General features: G+C 41.6%; 1 protein-coding gene across 7 annotated transcripts in view; it reads right to left on the bottom strand.

The window, feature by feature from the left end:
- The window catches only part of TRPM6 (transient receptor potential cation channel subfamily M member 6), a 165,313-nt gene that overhangs the window by 89,392 nt on the left and 56,976 nt on the right, over positions 1–18,945 (bottom strand). For 6 of the 7 annotated variants that reach the window (XM_044265882.1, XM_044265881.1, XM_044265879.1 and 3 more), the window contains exons 5-9: positions 16,851–17,064; positions 13,473–13,597; positions 9,798–9,969; positions 4,596–4,764; positions 3,390–3,513 (exon numbers count right to left, since the gene is read on the bottom strand). In XM_044265882.1, the coding sequence (XP_044121817.1) occupies positions 3,390–3,513; positions 4,596–4,764; positions 9,798–9,969; positions 13,473–13,597; positions 16,851–17,064 (804 nt within the window). Of the gene's footprint in view, positions 1–3,389; positions 3,514–4,591; positions 4,765–9,797; positions 9,970–13,472; positions 13,598–16,850; positions 17,065–18,945 lie in introns of those variants that run through there. The other variant, XM_044265885.1, reaches the window with a different exon arrangement.

Here is an 18,945-nt window from a genome sequence, read left to right as displayed (position 1 = left end):
ACACCAAAGAATACAAACAATTATAAGAACATATTATGAGCAACCATATGCCAGCAAATTTGACAATCTGGGAGAAATGGATGCATTCCTAGAGACATATAAACTATCAAAACTGAACCAGGAAGAAACAGAAAACCTGAACAGACCCATAACCAATTAGGAGATTGAAGCAATTATCAAAAATCGCCCAACAAACAAGAGCCTAGGGCCAGATGGCTTCCCAGGGGAATTCTACCAAACATTTAAAGAAGAATACCTATTCTCCCAAAACTGTTCCAAAAAATAGAAATGGAAGGAAAACTTCCAAACTCATTTTATGAGGGCAGCATTACCTTAATCCCAAAACCAGATTGAGTTTAAAAAGGAGAATTACAGGGCGCCTGGGTGGCTCAGTGGGTTAAGCTGCTGCCTTCAGCTCAGGTCATGATCTCAGGGTCCTGGGATCGAGCCCCGCATCAGGCTCTCTGCTCAGTGCAGAGCCTGCTTCTCTCTCTGCCTCTGCCTGCCTGCCTCTCTGCCTACTTGTGATCTCTGTCTCTCTGTCAAATAAAAAAATAAATAAAATCTTTTAAAAAAAAAAAAAAAAAGGAGAATTACAGACCAATATCCTTGATGAACATGGATGCAAAAATTCTCAGGAAAATACTAGCCATAGGATCCAACAGTACATTTAAAGGATTATTCACCACAACCAAGTGGGATTTATTCCTGGGCTGCAAGGTTGGTTCAACATCCACAAATCAATCAATGTGATACAATATATTAATAAAAGAAAGAACAAGAACCATATGATACTCTCGGGACTCCTAGGTGGCTCAGGTCATGATCCTTGGATCGAGTTCCACATCCAGCTCCTGGCTCAGCAGGGAGCCTGCTTCTCCCTCCCATTCTGCCTGCTGCTCTCCCTGCTTGGACTCTCCCTCTCTGTTAAATGAATAAATAAAATCTTTAAAAATGAAAACAAAAAGCCCTATGATACTCTCAATTGATGCTGAAAAAGCATTTGACAAAGTACAGCATCCTTCCTTGATCAAAACTCTTCAAACTGTAGGGATAGAGGGATCATACCTCAATACCAAAGCCATCTATGAAAAAACCCACAGCAAATATCATTCTCAATGGGGAAAGACTGAGAGCTTTCCCCCAAGATCAGAAACATGGCAGAGATGTCCACTATCATCACTGCTATTCAACATAGTACTAGAAATCCTAGCCTCAGCAATCAGACAACAAAAAAAAGCATCCAAACTGGCAAAGAAGAAGTCAAACTCTCACTCTTTGCAGATGATATGGTACTTTATGTGGAAAACCGAAAGATTCCACTCCAAAACTTCTAGAACTCAGACAGGAATTCAGTAAAGTGTCAGGATAAAAAATCAGTGCTCAGAAATCAGTTGCATTTCTATATACCAACAACAAGACAGAAGAAAGAGAAATTAAGGTGTTGATCCCATTTACAACTGCACCCAAAACCGTAAGATACATAGGAATAAACCTAACCAAAGAGGCAAAGAATCTTTACTCAGAAAACTATAAAGTACTCATCAAAGAAATTGAGGAAGACACAAAGAAATGGAAAAATATTCCATGCTCATGAGTTGGAAAAACAAATATTGTGAAAATGTCTATGCTACCTAAGGCAATCTACATGTTTAATGCAATCCCTATCAAAATACCATCAATTTTTTCCTAAGAAATGGAACAAATAATCCTAAAATTTATATGGAACCAGAAAAGACCTCGAATAGCAAGAGGAATGTTGAAAAAGAAAGCCAAGGTTGGTGGCATCACAATTCCAGACTTCAAGCTCTACTATAAAGTGGTCATCATCAAGACAGTATGGTATTGGCACAAAAACAGACACATAGATCAGTGGAACACAATAGAGAGCCCAGAAAGAGACCCTCAACTCTATGGTCAACTCATCTTTGACAAAGCAGGAAAGAATGTCCAATGGAAAAAAGACAGTCTCTTCAACAAATGGTGTTGGGAAAAGTGGACAGCCACATGCAGAAAAATGAAACTGGACCATTTCCTTACACCACACACAAAAATAGACCCAAAATGGATGAAAGACCACAATGTGAGAAAGGAATCCATCCAAACCCTTGAGGAGAACACAGACAGCAACCTCTTCGGCCTCAACTGCTACAACTTCTTTCTAGAAACATCGCCAAAGGCAAGGGAAGCAAGGGCAAAAATGAACTGTTGGGACTTCATCAGGATTGAAATCTTTTGCACAGCAAAGGAAACAGTCAACAAAACCAAAAGACAACTGACAGAATAGGAGAAGATATCTGCAAACAACATATCAGATAAAGAACTAGTATCCAAAATCTATGAAGAACTTATCAAACTCAACACCCAAAGAACAAATAATCCAATAAAGAAATGGGCAGAGGACATGAACAGACATTTCTGCAAAGAAGACATCCAAATGGCCAAGAGACATGAAAAAGTGCTCAACTTCAATCGGCATCAGGGAAATACAAATCAAAACCACAGTGAGATACCACCTCACACCAGTCAGAATGGCTAAAATTAACAAGTTAGGAAATGACATGCTGACGAGGATGCAGAGAAAGGGGAGCCCTCCTACACTGCTGGTGGGAATACAAGCTGGTACAACCACTCTGGAAAACAGTATGGAGGTTCCTCAAAAAGTTGAAAATAGAGCTACCCTATGACCCAGCAATCGCACTACTGGGTATTCACCCTAAAGATAACAAATGTAGTGATCCAAAGGGGCATGTGCACCCGAATGTTTATAGCAGCAATGTCCGCAACAGCCAAATTATGGAAAGAACCTAGATGCCCATCAACAGATGAATGGATAAAGAAGATGTGGTACACACACACACACACACACACACAATGAATACTATACAGCCATCAAAAGAAATGAAATCTTGCCATTTGCAAAGATGTGGATGGAACCAGAGGGTATTATACTGAGTTAAATAAGTCAATCAGAGCAAGACAATTATCATATGATCTCCCTTATATGAGGAATTTGAGAGGCAGGGCAGGGGGTTGTGGGGGGTAGGGAAGGAAAAAATGAAACAAGGTGGGATCGGGAGGGAAACAAACCATAAGAGACTCTTAACCTCAGGAAACAAACTGAGGGTTGCTGGGGGAATTAGGGGGAGGGATAGGGTGGCTGGGTGATGGACACTGGGAAGGTATGTGCTATGGTGAGTGCTGTGAAATGTGTAAGCCTGATGATCCACAGACCTGTACCCCTGGGGCAAATAATACATTATATGTTAATAAAAATATTTAAAAATAAATAAATAATTTAAAAGTTCTTATTTTTAAGAGTTGTGGAAACAGATACTATGATTGGTACAAATTATCAGTTTTAAAGTCATTTGAGTTATCATACTCACAGAATCCCTGTGCACCATACACTCCATTAGAATTTGAAAAAGGTGCTTGGACTGTTTATGACTAAAGTTGAAAGTGTTCTGAATCATGCAGATGATCTCCTCCTTCACCTGAGGCCGCAGAGTCCTGGGAGAGAGAGAAAAGGTCACGACTTGGCAAATGCAGAGGAGGGAACAAGCCAGTAACTTCAGGTCAAGAGCACCTGTGGGTCGCCTCTGAATGAGAAGCTTTCCATGGACACTTCTGCTCTGAGCAAGTGGGCAGGAAGCAGAGGGAAGGAAGGTACCAGGAGAGGCTGAATTTGAAAGCGAGCATGGACGGATCTGCCACGGTCCTGGAAAGAACGCGCTCTTGGGCAAGGCTCCTGAGCGGACAGAGCTCCAACCCATGACTACTTAAGTAAATTGGGAGGGTCAATATTTTAGTTCATAGGCATTATATTTACTTACCCAGGAGAAATACCACACTTTTGCAATTGGAAATACCACACTAGACATAGGGATAGCTAGAAAAAAGATTTTTTTCACTTGAAAAGGCTAAAGAATTAAAACCTTAGGGCACCTGGGTGGCTCAGGCAGTTAAGCATCTACTTTTGGCTCAAGTCATGATCCCAAGATCCTGGGATCAAGTCCACATGGGGCTCCCCGCTCAGCAGGGAGTCTGCTTCTCCTTCACCCCTGCTTTACTCTCTCACTCTCTCCCTCTCTCTCCCTTCCTTTCTCTCTCAAATAAATAAATAAATAATTTTTTTTTTTTTTAAAGAATTAAAACCTTTCATAAAAAGAACATACTTTAATGCTGGATTGCTGATTTCCCCAGTTCCTCTGTTCTCGCTAATGACAAATGATCCTAAAGGTGATCTGGGGCCCACGCTGGTCTCACTCACTGCAGGGTTTTTTCAACTTGATGGAGCAACTGCCAGAGCACTCCCCCCCTCACTCCCCTGTGGAAGTGCTCCCTCACCCCCACTCCGACCCCCCCAAGGTTCAAGAACCCCTGAGAGAACCAGGCCATTCTTCAGCGAAAGAAACAGCGACTTGTATCAGTGGAGGGCCTTTGGGCATTAATCCATACATATAAAAATCACTGAAAAATTAATTCCAGTCTAATCTCTGTCTCCCCGGGATATGCGTCCCACCCAAACACAGAGCTTCCGTGGAGGAATAAATAGTTACTGTGGTTTGACAGCTGAGGAGTCCACAACTCACCCTTCATCTGCTAGGTGTTTGTGGGTGAAGGCCAGGAGGTCGGCGGCCCTGCCCGTGCCGTCACACACCACCACGGGATCTTTGTCCCTCACAGTCTCCCACACGGCGAGGATGGCGTTGGGACCTCCTTCCACGACCAGCCCCACCACGGGCACACCTTGTCTTGAACCTGTTTCAGAGAACAAACAATACCAAAGTGTTACAGAGAAACCTTACGCTGGCCAATCATCCATTTTGCTTTCCTGGACACAAGTCTTTCAATCACCCCAGATACCTGCTACCCGCGCTCCCCCTCTTCCTTCCTTGACTCACTCAGGCTTCCCTAGTTTAAGACCAAGCCAGAAGCTTGCACTTTCCATAAAGTTACAGAAATAATGGTGAGAGCATCTTCAAGCTTTTCCCCCATTAGAAAGGTAGCTAAAGGTTTCCACTATTTTAAAAAAAATTTTTTAAACTGGTCTTCAAGAAATCTCTATTTTTCATCATGGAAAACTTCAAACATGTCTTTAAAAAAAGAAAAAAACAGAATGATATAATGGATCCAATGCATCTATCACTCACCTCCAAAAATGATAAACCTTTTGCTAATTTAATCAACTTCTAAGTCTGATTCTAAGAACAAGATGGGATGGGTAACTCTTTTAAAGAAAAGATATTGGGTGAAAAAATGTTACAGAATGAACTATATAGTATAAGCCTTTTATATTTTTAAAACCACATACATGAGTATATATTTATAAATATTTGCATTATATATATTTCTGTGTATGCTTGCCCAATACATATATGTGTATAAATGTATGTTTATTATACATACATATCCATATATACAGTTACATATGCATTTATTATATATACACATATATACATTTTTATATATCCATATACCCATGTGTGTGTGTATATACATAAACACATTTTTATACACACACATATCCACATTGTCTATATATGTAATATATATATAAAACCAGAAAACTCTGGAAGTGTACACATCAAACTACTAATACTGGAGAGGGAGGGAAGGATTCGGAGAAACATTCAAAAGGGACCTTATTTATTCTATAGACCTCTTTAACTTCTACACAGTGCATATATATATTTAAATCATTATTTATATATAAATATATTTAAATCATTATTTTTTGTTTTTCAAAAGCAGAAAAATCAGCAGGCAATATCACACTCACACCTGGGCATCAGAGGATGTTTTCCTGGGCCCCAACTTTAACAGGCCCTCGTCTAGCCACGCCCCTCCCCTCACAGTGAAGAGTCTACAGGACCAACGTTTGAGGGACGCCTCTATGCCCTCTTCCCTATTTACCAGAGTGACCTAGACCCCAAAATTCCTGCCTTTAGGGGCTGCCAAAGCCTCTGCTCCAGATATGTCCTCCTGCAGGACATACTTGCGCATGACTCTGGGGCATAGGGGAGTGGGTAGAGCTTGGACATACAGGCTGGGGTGTGCAGGTGAGTACATGTGTGAAGCCCTTGGCACAGAGGGATGGAGCCAAGGGCAGAAAGAGAAGCAGAGAGCAGGCTGTATGTAGGCTGGGGAGACAGTCCTGGCTCTGGCTCAGAACTCCCAAATTTCCAAGATGCTGAACTCAAACCTTGGCCTTCCAGCTATATGGACAAATGTAAAAGGATAAAACATTATACAGTTTGTTAGCTTGATTTAAAGCTTTTAAATATTCTAACATATAGTATGTGGGCTTTCCTGTGTACCCTGTCCTGGACTCCACAAATATCTGGTGGGGGTGGGAGCTGGGGGTGAGGGAGGTGCCTTAGCAGGTATCCAAACATGGGATTCAGTCTGTTTAATTGCTCTGAGATTCTACTTCTTTTCCTCCTCCATACACTTCTACCTCATTATTCTCTCCCTGTCACTAAAAAGTTAATCTAAGATACATCGATTGATAGTCATGGGATTCCTCTAATAATATAGTCTTATAAAAGCTAAATGAGATGAAGAAAATGATACTTAACACATAAAAGTACTAGAAGAAAATTCAAATAAATATTCCATTAATCATAAATTATTGACATGGATGGAAAAAACTTTTATAAGAGAGTATCTTATACCCTATATAATGAAATACTACACGGCCATTAAAAATGTTTTAAACTACGCTTGCTGATGTGGAAATGCATTCATGGGGAGGGGAAGATCACAAAAGCAGCATGGATATTCTACAAACCTAGCGTTCATTTAAAAAAAATATTGCTTTGAGGGCGTGTTGAAAATTTCTGAAAGCATATATATGAAAAAGTTGACAATGGTTAGGTTTTTTGTGTGTGTGTGAAATTATGGAAAACCCTTCCTTCTACTCTATGTTATCTTTGCTTTACGTGAATACGAGAGTATATAGCACTTTTATCATCACAAAAGAATTAATAGGGGTAAAGAGGGAATTCAATTTCTATTAGGTATGTCTTTCTAGAAGAAATAACTAATTCCCACAAAACTAAAAATATCTGTGATTGTTTTCTACAAGAAGGATCTTACTGATGCTACTAATTAAATTTGTTTAAGAAAAGAAAAAAGAGAAAAATGTCAAGTTCTTGCTGAAAAATCTTACCAGGGAGCTCCCTCTACCCTTGGACCCCAGGATTAGGCAGGAATATGATATCATGCTCCAGATTAAAAGGTCCTAGGATGGACAACCCAGGAAAGCACTCTCCCCCACTGAGAGTTGGATATTGAAGAGATACAGAGGCATCTGATGATATGCTTTCTATCCTCAGGGGCTTAGGAACTGACAATGGCCACATTTCAAATGGCGAAACCCAGGAATTCCTATAGCAACTTCATGATGTCAGGGTTTGGGGTTTTTTTTCTAAATACTCTTGGCTAGTACCAAGGGTTTTCCAGGGACTCCAAGAAGTCCAGCTGAAAAGAAATAAAAGAAATCAACAAAATATTTAAGTCTTTTCCATCCAAATAAATCCTCTTTAAGCAGTACAAATATGGTAGAAAGCCTCCCTAGTGGGCATGGTGGGCATGAAGACCAGCTCTGCTATGTAAGAATTTGGTGTCTGTTGGGGGCTTTTCTTTTCTTTCTTTCTTTCTTCTTCTCTTCCTTCTCCTTCTCCTCCTTCTTCTCTCTCCTTCCTTTCTTCCTTTCCTGTGTGTGTGCATGTAGGTGTCTTGTTTTTATTCCTTCCTATTGGTTCTCCTTAGAATAATAATTGTTACCAATCCGTGGGAATGGACTACACACACAAAATGGACTTTTACACACAAAGTAAAACTCTCCTAATAAGTCCCAAGTTTCAAGATCTTTGAAAGTAGAAATGTTACTTGATGCTATGTGGAAGCTTCAGGTGGTATACACAAATGGAGAATCAGCAGGCAATAAGAAAGACAAGACTTTGCTCTCTGGGGGCACACATTATGACGCTGTGCGAAAACCCTACGCAATTGCGGTGGTGGGCATGGGTCAGCAGAGGCAACAGGACATTTCAGGTAATTGAGAGTTGAGACCCTGAGGGATCCCTCCTGCAGAGACTCTCCTGCAGGTCAGCCTCTCACCTATCCTCTTCTTCTCTGCTCTGTGGCTCTCCTTTCCCCCCTCACCTATACCCACTCCACAGAGGACCACATGCCTGATCCCCTCTCCCCTTTCCTTACCTAAATGAGCCTCCAACCTTCATTAACACTATGCTCTGAGTGACTGGCAACAATTCCCAGGGTCCCTCCCACACTACCCCACCACCACCACCGCAGACAAGATTACACCTATATCAAAGGAGGATACAAGGAAAGAAAGAAACAGACACTTACTGAGGGCCTACTATGCACCCAACACTATTGCAGGCACAGCAAGCGTACATTATCTCAATTTTCACAACGAAAGGTAGACAGTTCCCTCCCTTTTATATTAAGAACACTGTTTAACAGATGTTAACTCCCTTGGCCAAGAACATAGATAGTAGATGATACACCTTCTTTGATCTGACCTCCTACATTCTGCTGCCTCAGAAGATCAAGGTGAAAAACTCAAAGGACATTCAACATATAAGGCCAAAGTCAAAGACTAAGGAGGACTTGAGCCTCCTAGGGCCTTGGCTCCCTGGTCTTCTGCCCCAACAGTGGGGAGATTTTGTGGAAGATTTAACTCACGGAAAGAGGCAGAAGCCCACTTTCTGCTGCCTTGGACAAAATGTCTCCATTGCTCAGGCAGCACCTAGTTTCCATCTCTCCACCCAAAGATGTTTGCTGATTCTGGCCCTCTTCCCCTTTCTCCCTCCTGCAGAGACTACTATTAAAGAAGAGACAACAGGTCCAAAATAGAGTCACTTGTGCTAAGCTCCACATCAGCAAACCAAGACATAATACTCAACTTAATTGCAGTTGCAACCTCTCCCAGGAATGTAACCTTTAACCAGTCCATCTGGAATTATCTGGTTGGCACTAGTGAGGTCATCTGCCTGGTAGGACCCCCACGCCCACCCCACCTTCCCCCAAAGGAAGGTGACCTTGCCCAAAACAATCCACTCCTTGTGAGAAGAACTCCCTTGCCACACCTCCTTCTGCCTATAAAAGTCTTCCACTCTGTCCTGCTCCTAGGAATTCCTCTCCACCTGCCAGATGGGATGCGGCCCAAATGATGAATCACTGAAGAAGGCTAGTAAGATCTTTCAGTTTACTCAACTGAATTTTGTTTTTTTAACACTACCAAAATGGCCATCTCGAAGCATCGTGGAAGCAGCACACAATACTAAAACCTTCAAAGGTCCTATTGCCAAAAGCCCTGTCTAGTTTTATTGCTTTCCGATCTGGGGCATGCCTCCATATATGAAACGCATCTTCCCTGACAGTCAAACTCATGCCCCCACTCTTCCCAGGCCAGTCTCCTTCCTGCTCTTCAGTCATCTCCATGCTGGTGTCAACACCTCCCCCACCATACACACAACCATCCTCCACCCACCCTGCCCTGTGGACAGCTGGAGGCTACGCTAAAGTCTCCATTGTTCCAGAAAACCTCTCCTGACTATGCCGTCCCCCAAGACTTCTTCCTCTCTCTCCTGTCACCCACAATTCCACATTTCTGCTTTCTTCTGACTGTGGGCTCACGTATGTTAATTTAAGTCAGGGAGCAGCTTGGACCTCTCTACTCTGTATGGATGACAAAGGAATGCCTTTCTCCGTAGTAGCCCCAAGCCAGGCCCTGGGGGCTGAGCCGCCGTGGTACTCACGACTGTGTATTTTCTGCAGAGACAAGTACTTTTCCAGGTTCCTCCTGAGCTTCATCTCATTTCCATACTTGCCCACAGTCCCGTCATCGGACAAGATGAAGTGGGAATGCATGCTGTTGAGTGTGGTGAGCTTGCTGAGGGGGTTGCCCAGTGTCTGGTACAGGCACACTACCTGAAGAGAGTAAAGATATGAGGGAAGGTCAGAGAAGAACCTTGACTCTCAACCCAGAATACAAGTTCCCAATAAAAGCAACCAGCCATTCTCAAGGAGGAAAAAAATATGCACCATTAGCTTGAAACTTTTTTTAGTACTAAAACACAAGGAAGCCATGAAAAACAACTAGAATTGTGTTAAAAGGACTCAGAAGACAATTTGAAAATTTTCCACTGGCCAAAATGGGATAGTTCAGACATAATTAAGAGTAATAACTAGAATAGATGAATTGAAACATATTTAATATTTGGTATGTTTCAATTCATGAACCAAAAAAATCTCACTGTTCACCCTGAAGGATGATAGATAATGAATCATTGCTTTGAAAACTGGAAGATAAAGAGAAAGAATCAAGCATTCTGCCTTTTCCCATACAACTGTACCACAAGGTAAAACAAATCATTGATGAGAATATGTTTCTCTTTACAGAGTGTTTAGCTAATAAAGAACACTATAATTAAATATCAGCATCTGCAACTCAGTTGAGATCTTGAATCTACACAGGACATCATAAAAAGAAAGATGATCATAAGTTACAAGGAAAGGATCCATCTCTTATGGCATAAACTCGCACAAAATAACTTGTATTTGATCATACCTCTGGATCAAACTACCAATTTACAGGAAAAATAAGAGACAGAGAAATACATTAAACCCTACTATAACAGGCTAAATTTGTAAAATGCAAACTATGGGAAATTCTTCAGGAAAAATGACCTAGTTCTTTAACAAATAAACTGCACCAAAAAAAAAAAAAGAGAGAGAGAGAGAGAAGGAGGGACAATCCATAGGCGGGCACCTGGGTGGCTCAGTGGGTTAAAGCCTCTGCCTTCGGCTCGGGTCATGATCCCAGGGTCCTGGGAGCAAGCCCCACATTGGGCTCTCTGTTCAGCAGGGAGCCTGCTTCCCTTCCTCTCTCTCTGCCTGCCTCTCTGCCTACTTGTGATCTCTGTCAAATGAATAAATAAAATCTTTAAAAAAAAAAAAAAAAGATGACTGCGGGGCACCTGGGTAGCACAGCCAGCTGAAATCCAACTCTTGATTTCAGCTCAGGTCATGATCTCAGGGTCATGAGATCAGCCTTGCATCGGGCTTCATGCTAGGCATGGAGCCTGCTTGGGATTCCCTCTCTCCTCAGCTCCTCTTCCTCTCCTTCTCTAACAACAATTAAAAAAAAAAAAAAAAAAAGAAAAGACTAAAAGTGACTCAAGAGACATCTCAACCCATCACAATACAGGAAACTTTTCTGGATAATGAAATCAAACAACTAGGGTACCTGGGTGGCTCAATTGGTTAAACATCTGCCTTTAGCTCAGGTCTTGGGATCAAGCCAGGTGTTGGGCTCCTGCTCAGCACGGACTCTGCTTCTCCCTCTGCTCTCCTCCCTACTTGTACTCTCTCTCTTTCTCCGTCTCTCACTCCTTCAAGTAAATAAATCTTTTTTGAAAAAGGAATTAAACACAACCAGAACACTGAAAATAGACTAGCTATTTGTTGATATTTAGGAATTAATTTTTAATTTTTTAGGCATGAAAATGGCAATGTCTTTATATATTTTTAATTGTCCATATATTTCAGAAATATCTACTTACTGGTATTTAGAAATAGCAAAGTATTGGTAAATCAATTGCTAAATTAGAAATACTGGTTAAGGGCGCCTGGGTGGCTCAGTGGGTTAAGCCGCTGCCTTCGGCTCAGGTCATGATCTCAGGGTCCTGGGATCGAGTCCCGCATCGGGCTCTCTGCTCTGCAGGGAGCCTGCTTCCTCCTCTCCCTCTCTCTGCCTGCCTCTCTGCCTGCTTGTGATCTCTGTCTGTCAGATAAATAAATAAAATCTTAAAAAAAAAAAAAAAAGAAATACTGGTTAAAATATTTATAGACAGAGACATGTGATGCCTGGAATTTGCTTCAAAATATTGGAGTGAAGAGGTGGGGAATGGATAAAGGAAGAGATGAGACAAAATTGGTCTAATTTCATTGCTGAAACTGGGAGATGGGTACATACGATTTCATTATTTTAATCTCTCTACTCCTTAATGTGTGTGAAATTTTCCAAAATGAAAGTTAAACCATACACATGTCTATGCTAATTGACATAGAGAAGTAACTGTTAAATAGTTAATCCAAAGAACAATTCACAAAAACAAATAAAAATAAAAAACAGATTTACATTGGTGGGTTTCTGTTTCTACTTTTTTAATGTAAATTTTTTTATTATACATATGTACACATATGTAGAAAAAATTCTACACACCAAGATATTAATAGTGGTTATCTTCATCTTCATACCTTTGGTAATTCCTAAAATTTTCATCAAAAATATACACTATTGGGGTGCCTGAGTGGCTCAGTGGGTTAAAGCCTCTGCCTTCAGCTCAGGTCATGATCCCAGCGTCCTGGGATCGAGTCCCCCATTGGGCTCTCTGTTTGGTGGGGAGCCTGCTTCTCCCTCTCCCTCTGCTTGCCTCTCTGCCTACTTGTGATCTCTGTCTGTTAAATAAATAAATAAAACCTTAAAATACACACACACACACACACACACACACTATTCTTATACACAGACCTAGACAAGTCTGTTCCTTATTTTAAAAAAAAACTCAGGATCAAAGAATCGATACACAGGAATGAATAAAGCAGAGAGTAGTACAAGATAAGGAAAAAGAAGGGTCAGTTCATGAATGGTCCTTGTTTTATCAGACACACCACTACAAGAAACTTGACCATTACTCTCAGCAAGACAGGAGCCATTGAAGGGTTTTTCATAGGGGAATAGCATGATCTGATTTATATTTTAGAAGAATCATTTTGGCTATTGTGTTGAGATTAGATGACAAGAAGTGAGAAGCACAAGAGAAAAAGGAAGGCTTATTACTACAATCGTCCAGTGAACAGATAATGGTGGTTTGGACCTGCTCAGTAACAGTGGGGTAATGAAAAGAGATCAGATTCCAGATATATTTTTATATTTAAAGTGAAGCTGAGATAATTTACTGATGGATTAGGTTTGAGGTATTGAGACAGATCATTCCAGGATTAGTCTGAGGTGTTTGGCTTCAACAACTCCAAGGATAAGATCATTTTCTAAGATAGGGCAAGTAGGAAGACGAAAGTTGGCTTGGGTATACTACATTGAGATGCCTTTTAGAAACCCAGGTATAGTGTTGCTGCACCTGGGTGGCTCAGTGGGTTAAAGCCTCTGTCTTCGGCTCAGGTCATGATCCCAGGGTCCTGGGATCAAGGCCCGCATCGGGGTCCCTGTTCAGCAGGGAGCCTTCTTCCTCCTCTCTCTCTGCCTGCCTCTCTGCCTACTTGTGATTTCTGTCTGTCAAATACATAAATGAAATATTTAAAAAAAAAAACAAAAAACAAAAAACAAGAAAGAAAGAAACCCAGGGATAGCGCTGAGTTGGCAGTTAGATACACATTCGTTGCCTTTGGTTGTGAATGGGATGCCCACTTACATCTTTTCCAATAAGATCTCTCTGGTTCTCAATGACGCCCCAAGGAGGGATTCCAACTGTCCAGATTTTTCTCAAGGACTGGAAGGAATGGGCTTTCAGGGCATCCCCAACATGTTTGGACACACCTATGAACAACAGAGATCAAACTTTAACATGCAAATCATGCAAAACACTGGTGTGATTGTAGGAAAGAGACAAATGGGCATGGGTAAATGCAAAGGACCATTCTTAGGGAAAGTTGCTAGGGCAGTGGAATGAATTTCTGATATCCTGGCTTCCTGCTCTCTTTTAACACCTCTTTCGCCTATCACTCACCTCTTTACCTAAACAATTCTCCTCTCCCTTTGGGCAATTTTTGCTTACAACCTCAGTCCTGCCCCTAGTTTTGACTGACCAGAAAGTCCTGTGATATCAACATGAATGTTCTAAAATTTTTTTTTTTCCTCTAACCTTCTCAACTGTCTCAACAGAACATCCTACAGAAATGGCCCTTGCTTCATGGAAGCAAATTAAGTTAATAGCTTTATAGACATATATATTCCAGAACTAATGCATTCATATTTGACTTTCTAGAATTAATAGCAATAATAATAATAGCCAGCATTGATCAAACACTTACAATGCACCAGGTGCTTTTTTTTTTTTTTTAGGTGTTTCACAGGTATTTACACTTTAAGTAGAAACTTTAATCTATTTTATAGGCAAGAACTGAGTCATAAAGAAGTTAAATAATTAGCCCAATGTTATAGAGCTGGTAATTTGTAGAGCTTGGATTCCAATCCAGGATATTTGACTTTTCTTTTTTAAACAGACATTATTTCTAAAACAATTTTAAGCTCAGGTTCACATAAAACTGAGCCAGTAGTACAGACTTGCTTTGTACCCCTAATCTATACACCATCCCCCACATGGTACATTTGTCACAGCTGATGAACCCACACTGACACATCATTATCACCCAAAGACCACAGTTTATGTTGGGATGGGGGCTGTAGATTCCATAGGTTTGAACAAATACATAATGATCTATACCCGTCGCTGTCAATCAAACAGAACAGATTCACGGCCCTAAAAGTCCTCTGTGCTCCGCTTATTCATCCCCTGCCACCAGCCCTGGCAACCCCTGACCTTCTCCCGGTCTCCAGTTTCGCCTTTTCCAGGATGTCATGTTGTTAGAATCCTGCAGTATGTGGCTTCGAGATGGGCTCCATCTGCCTTTTAATGACAACACTGCACTGCGCCACTGCCCCTTGTTATCTATAGTGCGGGTCCTGTATGTGTCATTAGCACAGACACACACACACACACACACACACTCTATCTGCCACAACCATCTGATGCACAGCACCTCATCATTTTCCCCTCTCTGCCATCTTCCAACCCACCCGATCTTTTGCACTTTTCCCAGAGCCATCTTCTAGAATCGGGGATCGGGAGCACCGGCGTGTATCAGCATCAGCTGTGCCGCCGTCCGCGGCAGTAGAGATCGGGACTCCCTTGGTCTGGCCTGGGCTACCAGCACGGTGGGGCTGGTGGATGCACTTCAGCATCCCACATGTGGGCCTAGTACACACTGTCTACTGAGACTCTCTGTAAAACCAGGTCTGACTGCATCATTTCCTACACATTCTCCTGTCTAAATTCCTTTGAGGCCCCAGGCTATACAGAAAATAAAACCTCAGCCCCATCAGCAGGGCACCCAGTCTGGCTCCGTCTCCCATGTCCCTGTCCTCTGCCACGGGGAACATCCAACCTGTAGCCTTATCACCTCTTTCTACCTGTGCCTTCACCTCCAGCTGTGTGTCTGGCCTTGAACTGCCACCTCTGTCTAGGAGGATCCTTCCTACCCTTCCTTCAAGGCCAACGGCAAGAGCTATATCCTTCTCCATGCCTCCTTGGGTGCCCTCAGGAGGAACTGGGATGTGTCTTCCTCCTCCTTGCATTCTCAACACGTGCTCTGTACCTCAACCGTGACCCAGTCAGCACTGATGGTGCTTAGTTGCTCACTCTTACCACAGTCCACCTTGTCACTAAACCCAGGGCCGGTATCTTACTCATTTTTCATCCACAGCATCTATCCAAATGCTTTATACATAAGGCTTCTGGCATCCAATTAAATGCCAAACATTCGTGCCAGATAATGTTCAACAACAGTTGAGGAGCAGCTCAAGAACAGGCAGAAGCTGCTAAGTGACACGTCTCAAACTGAAATGTGTGTAAGAATCACCCGGGGGTGTTGTCAACATGCAGATCCTGGTCCTGCTGGTCTGGGAAGTCTCTGAGATCTGGGAAGTCTCTGAGATTCCCAGCCAGCTCCCAGGTGATGCTGCTGCTGATGTCCCTTCCTGAGCAGTCAGGCCCCAAGGAGCTGTGGTTGAATGGGGTCAGATCCCGATTACTGCTCAAGAAAGCTCCTAGTAGGTCTCATTTCTTTTGTTTATATGAACTATTTTAATAGTCTTCACACTGTTGTATTTGTATTCCTTAATCGGTCCTCACTTGAAACACACACACACACGAGCAGTATATAAAATAAAGGCTGTGTTCTTAAAAAGGGACACCATGGGGCCAAAATGGAATCACTTATGCCAAGTTATCAAACTGGGGCTTAATACCTAATCTAACCTAATTGTAGTTCCCACCTCCCCCAGAAATGTAGTCTTAACCATTCATTTGGAAAATTTCTGATCAGTACCAACGAGGTAATCTGTCACAAGAACTCTCCACATCCCATCCTGCCCCCCCAACACCCAACAAAGGAAGATGAGGTAATCTGCATGCTTAGACCCCCTGCCATTCCTGTTGAAGGAAGAGGACCTTCCTTGTAACAATCCTTCCTTTTCTTTTGCTATTAACTTCCTTGCCCCACTCCCCTTCCTATAAAAACCTTCCATTTCTTAAAAAAAAAAAAAAAAAAACCTTCCATTTCTTAAACCTGTGAGCATCTCTTTACTTCAATAGGTTGCTGCTTAATTCATAAACTGCTTAATAAAGCCAACCGATCTTCAGATTTACTCAGTTGTATTTCTGTTGTTGAACTTGACGCCCCAGCCCACACACTCCATACTTGAAGGATTCCGCATCCTTTCAAATCTCACCATGGTTTAAGTTCAGGAAAAGACTATCTTCCTCGCCAGAAGTTTACCCAAAGTTGTGTTAAAATAGCATATTTTAACAATGGCAAAAATGCATTCCAGGAAAGGTCTATGACTGTTCTGGGTTCTTTCCTAGTCATTACGCTTTTTGTCTTTCTTGCGCATGTCACCATGTCTCCTGGGAGCTCTGCAGAGCAGAGATTAGGAGCCACACTACCAGATTCAGTTATAAAGAGGGATTTTTTTTTTTTAATTTTTAAGCGAAGCAGGGAATGCACTTTACCAGTATTAATGCCTTCTGTTATTATCCACGCTCCTGTTGTCTCTGCAGCTTTGACCAAACCATGGCTGAAGATCTCTTTAAGTTTGGAGGGCATCTTGAAGTTCTGGATGCCCCCATGGACAGAGATCACCAGCTTTGGCAGTTCCATCTTCCACTCTTTCAACATTAAATGTAACAGATGATCCAACTTTGTATCATAAGAAGTCCTAATATACTGGAAAATATGCAAAGACACATGTACATAAAATAGGAAAAACTACATGCCAGTAACAATGAGCACACAGCAGGGCCACTGAAATGGCCAAAAATTAAAAGGAAGTGTCTGAAATTTCTTTAAAAGTTCATCTTTGTATAATGGAAACATTTACTTTGAAAGGATCCCACACCCCCTGTAAGTTCCTTCTGGGAATTGCAAGTCACCGTAGGAAGGCTTCCTCTGACTCTCAGGGTTGGCCCACCAATGTTCTCTAGAAGGTCTGAGATGAGGCAGAAATGCTTCGAACTGGCAAAAACCACTACTCTAGGAAACCCATTTTTAAAAAAAGTTTTTAGAAATAGGTGAAGTGGGGTTTTTCATACATGCTATTGATGAGGGAGCAGGAGGTTAACTGAAGACAAAGCACAAGCTGACCCCCACCCCCACCCCGACCCCTGTGTGGGATGTGTGTGACATTCTTCCATGGATCTCCCAACTATTGTAATGCTAATACATTGCTAGAGGGGAAACAACCTTAACTTGACAATGGGAAGGCCTCCATTATCTTGTAGGTCCTCTTCTGCATTTGAAACCTCCCTTTTATGACCCCAACTCCCATATATGTACATATATATGTGTGTGTGTGTGTGTGTGTGTATATATATATATATGTATATGTATATATATATATATATATATGTAATCAGCCACACCTCAGGGCCTCAGGGCCTCAACTCTTTCTGCCCACAGGGTCCTGTCCTCGTGCTTTAATAAACCACCATTTTGCATCAAAGATGGCTCAAGAATTCTTTCTTGGTGGTGGGCTCTGAACCTCACCCACCAAACCTCACCTATATTCCAAAAACACATCACCATGACTTCTAATATACTTGAGTATTTCATACATTTCCATAATTTAAATCAAATTATGATCCAGGAGCATGTATATTTGCTATAAATTTAAATTCTAACCATTCCCTTTATATAGGACTATCCCGTCTTTTTTCCAAAATAAGTACTTTTCACAAGAGTCATATTTTTGACTAGTCAGTGCAACACAAAGAAAAGATCAGAAAAATCTGAATCAGCGGGTAAGACCAGAATCATTTTGTGTTTTGCCCAAGACCACGGTGTATGGCTGACTCTCTTTTCCCAACAGACGCAGCCACATACAGACCTAAAATCATAATGAGAGGAGGGTGCCATCCTCAAGCATAAGCTAACAAGACCAAGTCAGATTTATAGGAATAAGGACAATAAACCATGAATTAGGAAACTATACCATAAAGAACCACAGGTAGAGACCTTCATACAAAGGCAAACAGAATCATCACCTATCTTCCAGAACGTACTAATGACTATTTACCTTTGAAATTCTTAAAACATAATCCCTTTATTAAAATGTTAGACTGAACATCGAGTTGGTACAGCCATCACAGAATATAATAGAACCTAAGGATAATCAGGATTCAGTTTGCAAGTGAGGAAAATGAGTTGCCATGGCTTTATTACATATTCAAGTAACGGGGAAAAAATACAAGTTGACCTTTGAGAAATGGTTTGTGCTGCTCCAGATCTTGAATAAGGGCAGAGGAGACAGCTCTGACGTGTGTCCACTGAGCTCAACTCTCTCTCAGGTGCCTCTCTTTCATTTAAAAGTCCTTTTAGTCCTAGAAGATATTCCTCCTTGAGATTTCAGATAAACAACCTTGATTAACTAAATTATCAGCACTAGTCTTTTCTTCCAAAGGCCAACCGAAGATGGTGCCGAAGGTTAATGACTTTCTTGCCCCTGCCCCCTCCTTTATAACTAACTCAGACATAGATTTCCCTCAAATCATTTGTGGAATGAGGTGGTAGGGATAAAGCTGAGAAGGACAATGCTGGGTGGGAAATGAA

Source organism: Neovison vison, chromosome 9, assembly GCF_020171115.1.
Source record: "Neovison vison isolate M4711 chromosome 9, ASM_NN_V1, whole genome shotgun sequence".
NCBI lineage: Eukaryota > Metazoa > Chordata > Mammalia > Carnivora > Mustelidae > Neogale > Neogale vison.
Note: the sequence above shows the minus strand (reverse complement) of the source record. Positions and strands in the feature narration are given on the sequence as shown.